General features: G+C 37.2%; 1 protein-coding gene across 1 annotated transcript in view; it reads right to left on the reverse strand.

Annotated features, from left to right (window-relative positions):
* The window catches only part of MAN1A2 (mannosidase alpha class 1A member 2), a 136630-nt gene that overhangs the window by 74905 nt on the left and 48169 nt on the right, over window positions 1-13556 (reverse strand). Inside the window, exon 4 of the mRNA XM_050333222.1 lies at window positions 1341-1459. Coding sequence (XP_050189179.1) covers window positions 1341-1459 — 119 coding nt within the window. The remainder of the gene's footprint in view (window positions 1-1340; window positions 1460-13556) is intronic.

Genomic DNA, 13556 nt, shown 5'->3' on the forward strand with positions numbered 1-13556 from the left:
TTCCAAATATGGCTTTTTAGTAAAGGTTGTTCTTTTTTTGCATACAGGTGACACAAGAAAAATAACACCAAAGCAGCATATGACTCCACTTAATAGCTATTAAAGTCATGAATCACATATGCAATTGTACAGTGTAAAGTGAAACAAAATATTTCCCTTTCCCAGTAAAAGAATCCAAGAGGAACAAATTTATGTATTTATAAATAAACTTCAAACCATATAAGGAAATTACTCAAGTCTGGTGTATACACAAGACAACTCATTAACCTTCAGAGATAGTTTCTGATACACAGGAAGATGTAATTGAACCCCAGTGGATCATGTAAATTTCTTCAATCCAAATCCTAGATTAGTTCTGCAAATTTATATTGAAATTGCCTTAGATCAGAAAAAAGTTATGGAAGCAATTTAGTTCACCCTCATAATGGTGTCATTATGTCTACACTGTCTCTGATATATTTAGGATCTTCAGTTTTAGACTGAATAATTATCTGGCACTAACTGAAAAAGCAGAGTACAATGTCTTTACCATTTGCCAGACAGTTGATGTATAAAACAAAAGGAAAAAGCCCAAACAAATAATTTCTGAAAAGTGGGATAAAATATAAAAACAATGGTAAGCATTTGCTAAATTCTCAGTGTATACCTACATTTAACTATGTGCATTTACTGAATGAAAAATTACTTTTGGAACCACAGGGCAAATCGAAGGACTGAAATAAAAATTCTATCACAGAGTCTGTGACAGTCCCAAAATTAGTAATAAGAATACTAATCAATAAGTCTAAAATAGAGCCACTTCTTCCTTGTAATGTTTCCAAACTCTGCACACATGAAGAACGTCAGATGCTGTATGACCAACTGGGAAATTCTTGTGATAGAAAAGGAAAACTCAGTAATTCAGGTGTCATTTTTCATGTTAAAACTCTTAAGGACATTGAAGAAGAAGAGATTGTATTCTTAAGTAATTTATACACTGGTTTTCAGGAAATGTGTCTTTCATATCTCAGTTATTTCCAACTACTATCAGCTAGTAAACCTTCATCTTTCTGCCTTCATTTCTGAGGTCCTATTGGTTCTCACAAAACACTTTCTTCCATTATCCAAGTATAATTTGCACTTTGAAAACACAATATATAGACATTTCTTTACTTACAATTGTAAGTGCAAAAGGGTTGAGGTATATTTTTTTTCCAAAATAAAGTTAGATACACAGAGAACTCAGTTAAAACTTACATATGACACTTTGATTTATATGTTTTTTAAGTTTCAGCTGAAAGACCTCTTCTGTCTCCCCTAAGGGGACACTGAAAAGAAATATTAGGGCAAGCTTTACTCACCACACTGAAGTCAAGATTTTTGTCAATCCATTCTTGACCTTCTCTGAATTCATCATGAAGCCCCATGATATAAAGAGTATCCAATGCATCTACTATGGTAGCACCCATTTGCGAGTTTCCTACATGCAAAAAGAAGGATTTCTATTACAAGTGATTATTTCACTACTTTTCTTAAACATCACAAACATGACAAAATAACAGAAGTAGTAGCAAAGTTACTACAAAGATGTCAGCACAAAGAATAATCAAAACGAGCACAGAATTATCAGGTACATAAGAAGATTCCCATTTCTCTTTCAAAGCACCACTCTGGCACAGTTTGGCTTCTGGGGAGAAAAGAAGACTAAAGATAGAAAAATAGCCCTTCTCATCTGCTTTCCTGACCTGAACTTGAGCAACTGTATTTCAACACACAAAAAAAGGAAAGAGAGACATTCAGCTTCAAAAAGCTACTAGGAATTCTAGGACAGAAGCATTAGGACAAAAAAATCATATGCAAGATAAAACAATCCGTACTTGAAGTAATGTCTTACATTTCCTAACATTTATTTCTGAAATGTTCCAAGGTTGCAATGATGGAAGCTACCTAATCATTGAAAAGCATGGACTGATGAGCAGGGATGCACTGGCTTGGCTTGACCGAGAAAGCCACAGTCCCAAGATGTTCACCTCAGTGCCTCTGGGGTTCCACACCATGAGCTGCTAATGGCTTTCTCAACTGTCACCATTTCAAGTGGAGCATTGAGAGACAAATAAAAATCAATGGTGCTTTACCCTAAAACGCCATTCACTTGAAACAGCAGCAATTTAGAGCTGATTGATGAGTGACTCATCGGCTTGTACAAGGGAGACAGGATGATGAGGTGGTGAGCCATTGCCCATGTTAGCACTGGTCTCCTTAGGCCACCCCTACCTATGCTGCTGCCCTCAGCAGGCAGAGATGGTTGTTTCTAGAGGAAAGCAAAAATTACCATCGGTTTTATTTGTTTTCATAGAGTGTATAAAATGTCCTATGCACTAAGAAAACAGCCAAATTTCACTGTTCATATCAGTAATCTATAAACCAGTACAATAACTATGATTAGCAATCTAATGACAGGAGTGTCGTAACAAGCTAAGCCAATTTTAGGGTTTTTTTAATGTGCTTTTCACCCATAATGGAATCTCTAAAGCGTAGTCCTCCTGCATGGCATTTTCTATTCCATTTCTGACTTTCACATGGTTAGAATCATTTTTTTGCCCTCAAGCATAGCAATATAACTGAATGAAGCCAATAACCCCATCGTATTTCTTTCACACATCTAAATGACTGACACATATGCAAGCTTAACTCCATTTTCAGGGACTTCTTTCCCCAAATAATAAAAATTAAACACAACAGTATCTATCACAAAGTAATTACAGACTAATTTCTTAAAAAATAGTCATGCATCAATTTTAATTAATTTCAATTAGATATGGGAAGCCTAAAGTTAGTGGTATTTGTTAAGAATATTCAAGTACAGATCGTGACACACCACCTTTTGCAAGATTAATTAAAATACATTCTCTGACAAACTGGCCACCATCCACACCTATAGCTCTCAGGAAATGAATTCACCGTGGTGCATAAGTATTGTGAGGTTTAATGCCTTCAGCCAAATGACAAATTCCGTTGCTTGTGCTGAAGTGGAGGTTGCTTTGAGCAGAGCTACAGCACTGCACTTAACTTCACATCTTCTCATAAGCACAATGTGACAGTTATCTAATATATCACTTCAAAAATATGCAAATCAAACCAGGATATAAGGACTACCTTCAGTAGCAGCTGACAAACTATCTTTTGACATAAAGCTGGAATGTGTTATACTGATTCCAGGACACACTCAAAGTAATTTCTGTTCCTTTATTTAAACCATGTTGATAAAAACTTCAAATACACAAAGTGTCTGAACAAATAGGGATACATACCCTTGGGAAATCCTGAAAGTTTCTCTTGTAATAGTTTCAAAAAATAAAAACCTTGAAAGTTAAACACAGTGGTAATCACATCAATAAGCTCTCTTATTATTCAACTGGCAAGGGATAAGGAGAACACATTGCACGGGAACGGACTGGTGTGTCATTGTCTGCCACTCTGCACCCCTCCAGCCTCTCCCAAAAAATTTCAGACACCACAGTAATAATCATCCACAGTTTTCTAGATCTCAGAAATACATTCCATTTTGCACAATGTGGGACAGGAGTATGCAGTATATAGAATACCTACTTGACAGTCCTCAAGAAAACATCTTCACAAATTTAAACCACCTTTTTCATGGAGTTCTCTGCACAAAATCATGAAAGAAGGGCCGTGGAAATGCAAGAGCGCATGACTACTTTTGCCATCTCACGAATGCAACAGATGCATTCAGGAAGAGCAGAACAGACCCCTCTCCAGAATTGACCAAAAGCATCCATGGTTTCCCTAATGCAACTCATAACAACTGAACAATATGACTTCACAAAGCACAGACAAGAAATTTGCTTCCATCCTCACTGTATTAAAAGTGAGCCCTCAACCCCATATACAGAGATCACCTAAACCAGTAGACACCAAAAGGGATTGCCTGACAACCTGCTTCATGCTGTTCACAGCTGCAGAAACAAATGCAGCCCAATACAGTAAAACAGACTTGCTCAGCATTTTTTGCCCCTAAGAGTCAATTAAAGGCATAGCATTGTACTCTGAACTTTCATCTGGGCCATACTCCAATAGCTTGTTGAAGCTCTCCTTCCTACTCCCTTTATGGTCCTTTATCTCATCTTTTTATGTTTCCTAGAAGTACAAACATCGAACAAAACATTACTGAGCAAAGCCCCTTCTACTCACACTTTGCCTCTTCCCTGAGTGTAGGAATACCTGTTTCTGAGATGCAGATCAGTACTCTTATAGTTTCTAGACTCCATGTGAGAGCTCAATTATTTTTTAACACAATCTCTTATGGACAGCATTTACATCCCAACCTACTATAAATTAGTTTTTCTTCTGTCTTCTAAGTATTCAACCAAATTATTTCAACCAAATTTGGCTTATTTTTCTTTTTTTCTGCATGAGTACTTCTTCCTTGAGGAAGAACTAGAACAACAATCTTTGTTTTTTCAAATCCTTTTGGTTGAACACATTTCCAAAAGGTCAAGAGATGACAAATCAATATTTTGCAACAGATTGTCTATCCAGTCTTCTTCCTTTAATGTCAGTCAGGCAGCACAAAAACAGCTAATTCTCTCCTCCTGGGTATTGAGGGGGAAGAGCCCAAAATGAGGCATTCACACCCAGAAGTCTTGCGCTGACAAGAACAGAAAGCAGCCCTGGACTTAAAGCAACACTGAGGACAACACACATGTAACACATTGGTTGCCCAATACTCTGGTAGAGGTACAACTTAAAATCATTTATGCGTTTGGTTAAAGAGTAAAATTAATTGCTCTAAGCTTTTTTCTTCAAGGACTATGTGGAAATGACATAATTCTTAATTTGTTCCTAAATAACAGCTTCCACTGAATTCTTCTGTATCTGCTCAGGTCTACAACCTAATCAAAACAGGCAGTGATGTTGTCACAGCTGTCTTCATCTTAAAATTCACTGCAACATCATTAGCAGTAATACCAGTGCAGCAAGGTAAAGGTATTAGCTGAAATATAAGCGAGAAGAAACAGCAACTGTTCAAAGATCATTGACCTGAGTAAGTGTCACTTGTGGTGCTATAGGGAAAGCAGACTGCAATGGGTAGGCAGCTGTACACCCTCCTCCTGATGTTGATAGAAACCATTCTTCTGAAGTCACAAAGAGAAACCACTTCCCATTCTCAATAAAGGATAGTGGTTTTTTTTGATTTCATAACCACACTAAGATCCATAAATTTTGCTGTAAAGGACAAGAGTATAGCCTTCTTGGACTTGAACTGTAGAAGGTGGTCATTTGAAGAGCCATAAAGTAACCATAAAGTAACCCTAAACAACGAGATTACAGTTTAGAGGAGCATACACTGCTTGCTACCACTTCAACCACTGTGATCTATAATTGCTCCAGATAGAGAGAGAGAAGACATCTCACTGTGGTGAAAAAGGTTATAAACCAATTAAACTATAATGGAAAATAACACTCCTCCTAGCTGAAGGCACTCCTCCCAGGGTCTGCCTCTGTTCAGTAAAAAGGCTCAACTAGTCATGTTGCATAAGATAATAACCGATTCCAAAAAGGCTCAGTTTTACAAACGTCAGATTAGGAAGTCTCCTCTCCATATAATTATAGTTCTAGTTGATTGAGCTCCAAATTTAATGAAGTTAGCCTAATGAATGCAATGCTTATTCTTCTAAATAAAACAGAACATCCATCATGAGCTAATGGAAAGAATTTAGAATGAAATAGCTGAACTACTAAGAAAATCATGCACACTCTCATTAAGCAACAGTATTATTCCAAAGGACTGCAAAATAGTAATTCAGATTTGTATTTAGGTAGACTTCTGTTTCCTCAGATAAGCCAAATAATTCCTTCACTTGATAGCACATAAATCTACAGTTTGAAATATCTAGCAAATCATATGACTAAGTGTAAAACATCAGGCCTCTAATAGAAAAACTACCTTCCTATCTAGAATTCTTTCAGTACACCAAAGCACTAGATGAAGAACTGGTTTATTTGTACCATTTGCAAGTCTCTCAAGAGACTATCAAAGTACAAGGGAGACAGATCATTGTCATGTGCTCCGTCACAAAAGGGATATGATGAAAACAAATAGCCCATCTTCATTATACCATAAGTGTCGAGATTTAGAAAGTCTGATATCAGCTACAGAGTTGCTCAGTGTATTTATTATGTGGGAGCAGAAGAGACTGGGAGCAGTGAGGTACTAGAGAAAATACACGAATAAGCATAGATTAATTATGAACAGAGAAGACTGAAGATATGAGCCATAGACAAGTTAAATAAGGAACAAGACAAATTAAAAGTTTGCACCAGTGAACTGAAGTCATGCACTTTGAGTTGAATGGCAGTCATCAAATAGGTGCTTCATAGAAACTTTGATTATTTGACACATCACCCATACCTACTCCTTATTTCAACATGCATACACCACCTGAGACACACATCTCATTACTTCTCCTGAAAAACACTTCCATGGGGGCTTTCACTAGCCCAAATTGAGGGTGGAGGTGTCCTGAGTCTGCATGGGACTGAGCTAATTTTCTTCACAGCAGCCGGTACAATGCTGTGGTTTGGATATGTAGCTAAACCAGCATTTATAACACACCAAAATTTTGACCATGGTGAGCAGTGCTTCTACAGCAACAAGGGTTTCTCTTTTCTCCCCCACTCTGTGCCCCCCGTGAATAACCTGGGGGTAGGCAAGAGGTTGGGGAGAGAAATTTCCTTCTTACCCTTTCTCTGCTGCCTGTGCTCTAACACTTTTGTGTCCCAAGTGTGTTAATGTCTGACAACACACTTGGCATCTACCCAGAGACCAGCCAGAGGAGTAACAAACCTGAAGGAAATTCAGCCTATTCAAATGGATCTCTCCTTACCAAAATGCAGACTGCTGCTAAAAAGTCAAGGAAAGCAGCCTAAGTGGAAAATTACTGTAAGGCCACTCTGTTTCCAAGCCAAGTCATATAAATAGCCCTAATAGGCGCATGTAACCGTTTGTACTCTTCTACCTTATGCAGTTGACTGAGAAAGAAGCATTTGCTTCTTATTCAGAAAAGACTGTGGATGACAGATCCAAAAGCAGGATGCTCACCAGTTCATTTACAATCAAGGTAGGGTTTTAGTATTTCCTAAACCAGTGACAAAAATCACACCAGAAATCTAATAAAGACTATTATTCCTGTTTACAAGGACAGCCTGTGGACACCACAAGCATCTATGTTTTGAAGAAAGCTAAGGGAGTTGGCAAGATTGCTTGAGGAAGAAGAAGCAGTTAGATATAGTAAAACCACTTGGGCTGTTACTGAAGACAACTGCCTCTACATCATACAAACAGCAAGTATCTTTGTCTCAAAACATCCCCGCTCTGGAAATAAGTTATTTTATAATATAGAAAGCTAACTTATCTTCCTAAGCATCAGAAAGCTGAAATTCACAGTTAGTTGTATGTAAAGACTACACATCTCAATGTAACGAAATGGTTTTCACTCTTAAAACAGCATGGTCAATGAGGTGATCACAGTGATCGACGGAACCTTAAGATATGAACAGACCTCATCTGCCACAAATACTACTGGTCTCAGTCACTAATATCCAGTTCTTGTTTTTTTCAGGGCCCTAGAAACAGAACCTGCTCATACTGGTGCAGAATGCATTTGATTACTGGTGTATTTACTTGAGGGTGGAGGGAGGTTCGATTTGGAAAAGGAATGTAAGAGGACCAAAGTCTCAAAGGATAATTTAACTTCATTCCTAAGATAAATTTCCACTAAGACAGGTGACTTCAGCTTCAGAGTGATCCAGCACTACCGACAGAGCAACCCTTGGCTGTGCACAAGCATAGAGCAGATCCTCTCAATTTCACCACAGTGATTCCAGAAACAAAAGAGGAGCTGCAAAGCCTCCCCAAGGAGAAGTATATGTACTCTGTCACACTTCAAACCTGAAAATTTATTTTTCACATAGGCAGGTGTTTTAATCCCTAGCAACAGAGTGAAAATGCTTCCTTGATAAACTCAGCCTGATATTAAATAAAGAGTTGTTACAATCTTGAAGAAAACAAATATTCTTGTTATTGATATTCCTGTCTGCCCAGCTTCATAACGGCTGAAAAACGTGGACTGGGCAAGACTTTATTGATCTAGGGAAATTATACCAGTATCTCCTAAAAAAGATTCAAATAATTCAAGCTTTCAGACTGTAGCAACGGGATTTCTTGATGTGACAGACAATTACAGACATGGTAGGAAAATATGTAACATGAAAATTAAATGCAAACAATTATCAACAGTTTTCTGTATCTCTAATGAGTCTCTGGCAATAAAGCTGTCACTACTGAAGCATACCACTTGCAAAATATCTTAATGAGTCACGAAGAACAAGATAACATTTAAGAAAATTAATTAAACTTTTGAACAAGAGAGTTTAATTTCACTGAGAAAACAAGTGCCTCAAAATTAGTCAATGAAACCATACATTTAATACAAAACTGCAATGTATGATTTCAGCTCAGTCATAAAATACAATGAATAAGCCTTTAAGTATCCATGAAGAAACCAATTGCCTTTAACATTTTAGACTAATTAAAAAAGCAGCACAAGAAACTAAGCATGTTGATTGCTTAGTTCTGTTAAATTGCTGATAATAGACAACATGAAAAGGAGGTCTTAGTGTTTTGTAGCAGACAATAAAGTACTGTAGCATATAAATAACATTAAATAATCAATTGTAATGCTTTCCTTAATTTCATCACTGACAAAGTAATGGGAGTGAAGCACTGAAGTGTATGATAGTCTTTGAATTTATTAAAAACTGGACTGCTGCTAGATGGGATTAATCAACAAACTGCTGCTCAAGTAGTTATGTTCTTAAAACTCAAATTTTAAAAATCTGTCTAAGAATCTATACTATAGTAAACATTCCTCTTCCCTGCTCCTCACTTGATTGCTTTACTTTGCTCTCTAACTAAATCTTTTATGGCCCTTCAAATTAATTCAAAAGTCAAGTAAGCAAGACTTGAACATAGTTTCTCTAGTACAAAGCCTAAATGTCCTCAAAACTGATTTGAAAAGGGCTTATGATTAATATCAGACTGTTTCAATTTTCTACATTTCTATCCAATTGTCTCCATAGTTTTGGGTTATTTTATTTTTTAGCACAAACACAAAACTCAGTTATTGCAGGCAGAAGGAGGACTGTGTGCAGACCATAATAAAGATTACTGCTGAAACTATGATCTGAGTTAGTGGAAGGTTAAGACCTGGTGATAACTGAAAGACCACAATATCAGGAGAGAAAGATTAGGATGAACTTCATAGTAGAAAAGAAAGGAAGGAGAGGAGATGGCATTAAATTGGCATTAAATGGGAGAGAAGTGTATCAGAAGGGAAGCAAGAATAACATGCAAGGAGTGAATGGTGATGACAATCTGCTACACACATGAAGCAGTCCATCAAAACTAACCAAAAATACAGATCTGAATCAAGCCTATTTTGAGAAAGCAGGAAGTGGAAGACTGAAAGGAAAAGTACCTGTGAACCATGGCACAGAAGTATGCAGAACCTAAACACTGGCAGCAGCCAGTTAAACTCAGCAGGAAGCAAAGCAAGACTAATATTTGACAATAAATAAGAGAACAAGATGTTATCTGGACTCAAGTATAGTTGTGTGACCTGAGTACAAAGAAAGCTAAGTACTAATCTTCCAAGACAAGATACAACCTCTTACAGATAATTGAAAGCTAAGCTTCTTAGTCAGTTAGGTAGTAGGAAAAGCATCACAAAATAACACAAAAAACCAAACAAAACTCAAACCCGCCCCCAAAAAAAAAAAAACCAAACCACAACAGAAACCCAAACCTAAAACCAAACCAACAAGAAAAAACCCCACACCTAAGAGCCATTATGCTACAAAAGCTTTTCCATCTTGAGATAAAAGCTTGGGCCACTTCCACATATTTTGGTCCAAACCACATTCTAAATTTTCTTTGGAACAGCTGAAGAGGAGCTGATTTCAGTGTGGGAGCCATAAAACTCGACCAGTACTGTTCAAAACTTAAGCGAACAGTATCAGTGTTTCAGGCACAAGCACAGTGCTACACTCATGTGGTTGAACCTCTTCCGAATTACAGCTGCCTCGTACATCTGCCGGCTCCCGATCACCACATCTGCATCTGCCTCCCTCTCCTTACACGTGCCCATTTGGTTGTCCTCAGCATATATAGTTTCAGAGCTCAGTATGCTAATTCTTACTTAGCTGTCATGCCTGTTTACTTGACATTTTAACACAGTCCAAAACAGACTGCATAGCCTTAATTTCACGCTCTGTTCCCAATTCCAAATGATAGGAAACGAGTGTAAATTCATGAACAGAATTCCCACAACCTAAATAATTCCCAAATCAAAACAAATGTTAAGTCCAAAGATTTCCAATGGGAAATATTCTTTTTTTTTTCCTCAGAGCAAACCATCTGGTTTATAAGAGAAGAGCAGGAGAGGATGCTATTAGAAAGAATCAAAATTCTCAATCTGAATCTTAGCCCTGAACTCTAGTATGACTTAATTTCTTCCTTACAATTTCATACAGATGTTTACCTCACTATTCTACAACATAGGTTATAGAAATGAGGTGTATTTATCTAATTCCACTTTGCATTTGTGAATCTCTTTTTGTTGTTGTTGTTAAAGCAGAATTTTGAATCTTTTGAATAATGCCCTAGGATTAAACATCATTGGTCCAAAAACACAAAAAAAAAGCCACTGAGAAGCCACATTTACTGACGTAAATGTGTTGTACATGAGCTAATATAAACTGGGTGAGAAGAATTCAGTGGGAACAGTGTATTATTAAAAAGAACAGAAACAGCTGCTCATGGTGAATTTTCCTGATATGCATGGGCACACTTGTGACAATTTGATGAACTATCAGTGACATTCAAAAAAGATTCTTAGCTAAGCAGTTGTTTTTATCTATGGCACCAGTACTGCAAAACAGCTGAGGGAACACACAGACAGATTGCATCCTGCCTGCACACATTTGCAAGTTTTAGAGAACAACCATATTTTGAATAAGCGTGACATGTATTGCAGTGCAGCAAAATAATGTTAACACACCACTATTTGCCCAACTGGCAGCATCAATCAGAAGACAGCTTTAAGTTATATGAACTGAGGAATAATCCAAAATTTTGCAAAGGGAAGTCTTCAGATAAATGCTGAGGTCTTTTAAAGAAGTGAACTTGTATATGGAAAGAGAGCATACACAAAAGGAATGCGAGAACATCTCTTAACTAAAGCTCTTAAGAAAACTAACCTACCACAGGATAAGAAGAAATTTTCATGCAGGTGAATAACTGTTAGAAAAATAGGATAGGTGTAAACAACCAATTATCACTATGAGGTGAAACCATCAGTGGGATCCTACAGCGATAAATGCTTGAGTAAATACTTATTTAGGAAATAATTTGAAAATATTTGTAAATATTTATCAATAAATACAATTGGATACAGTGGATTAGGATTTTGAAAAGGAATGCTACTGCAGAAAAGCTACCCCATAGTATATTTCTAGGCACTATGAGGAGCTTAAAAGATAAAAAATGCAATTACTAGGAAAGGAACAGTGAACACAACAGAAAATAGAACAAAGATTTAGTCTTCTTAAAAACAAACAAAAAAAACTTGAAAAGATACAAGGAAAGGAGATACTATGTCAGGTATGAAAAAATGTACGTACAAGAAATGACTTAACAGGCTAAGACTCTCCATACAAAACAGGCACTCAACTGAGGGCATATGCAGTTCTACAAGCTCATGAATGGTGAGGAAAATATGAATAAGAGACCAAAACCAGTCACCTAGGACAGTGAGCAGACTTCAAAAGTAAAAAGTTTCCCACAAAATATCAAATAAAACTATGGAACCACTCATTAGGGGATATGTTGAGTGCTCTTAAGTTTGCCCAGACTCCAAAGAAGTTTGCACAAAATAAAGGGAAAATAAACTAAAAGTTATTAAATAAAACTAGCTGTCTCTGACCACAGAAGCATTAACACTGAACAAACTTCTGTAAGGCTACAGAGTACTCAGAGACAAGCTCACTTACTATAAGCTTTTCGTGCTCTTACATTGCTTCCCTTGGTACCTGCTGTAAACAATTTTTGAAGGATGAGTAATGATCATGTGTTTGATCTTTCATCCATCCTAAACAAACTTTACCTGCGATATCAGAACACTGTTCTAATTACAAAGCAAGCCAGCAACTCGAATAGTTACACCCTTTCTCAAAATTTTATCTTTCCAAAATTTGTGCTATTGGCCAAAAAAATACACATTTGATGTACATGTAATATTCAACACTGTCTCACTGCAGTCACTCATTACTAATTTTGCAGAGGACACAGGTACATGGGTCTGTCCTAAGGCCAGTTCCATTTACTTTAAAATTGAGTAGAACCTGATATACAGAGATTAGCCTGAAATTTGCATCATGAAATTACCTCTCTTTACTAGTTAGCATGAATGCATTTTCTTTCCTCCTTCATCTGCCATAGAAAAAGGCAATGATGGGTAGATTACCTGTGCAGGTACAGTTGAAAGACAAGAACTACTGCTCACTATGTAGGGGTTTTTTCATCAAGAAAACATATAGTCAAGAATATTTTTGTTTACATATATATCTCATATTCGGTTTTTGTGCTCATTTATCCTCCACATGGATTCAGAGGCTGAATCATGCACAGAAAAAAGAATGCTGAGCAGAAGTTGTGTTTCCCATCTTTATTAGGATTTTACAGTGAGAAGACACAAGAAGTTTTCAGCCATATTTTCAGAGGGTCTTCCATCAGCCTTTACTTTACGGTATATAATCTAATTTCTTTCCAGTAAAAGTGTTTGTCTCCATACTGTTCATAAATTTTTGCAGGTATTTTGCCAACTTTAAACAAAACTAAACAAATAAACAACAAACACCCCCCCCCCAAAAAAAAAAAAACCACACCAGAAAATACCCAGAAGGCCCACGAAACCAGTCACCCATGACACACAATTATGTGAACTTCAGAAGTAAATTACAGTTAATCAGGTGACAGTAGATGATAGTGTCAGAGTGTCACGCAGTCCCGTAACTGTTACAAGGGCAGATAACAAAAATGTCTAATAAACTAATAAATATTTCCAAGGGTAAACTAAAAAAAAAAATCTGCTGCAACATTTTCTTGTAGTGCTTACAAGAAATATTCCACCTCTCATTTTTAGGGCCACAAACTGAACAAAGAAATTGCATTTCTCTCCCAAGCTATACTGTACTTGTCAAAGGTATTGGAAAAACAGACTCCTGTGCCTGACTCAGCTCCTTCTTGCAAGAGCCCCCCACATCCTTGCGGTCTGACAAATGTGTTTTCTGAACGGGGCTTGGGAGTATCGCTGCTCCCGCTCTCCGGCACAGCGGAGAAATGCACTGTCAGATCTCCATTGCTTAGCAACACAAAGATCTGCAGCAAGAGCTTCCTACACTGCGGCAGTGGGCAGTTGGCAGCTGGCTCAGCAACT

The sequence above is a fragment of the Myiozetetes cayanensis genome, unplaced genomic scaffold (assembly GCF_022539395.1).
Source record: "Myiozetetes cayanensis isolate MyiCay16 unplaced genomic scaffold, myiCay2020 scf5-8, whole genome shotgun sequence".
In the NCBI taxonomy this organism is placed as follows: Eukaryota; Metazoa; Chordata; class Aves; order Passeriformes; family Tyrannidae; genus Myiozetetes; species Myiozetetes cayanensis.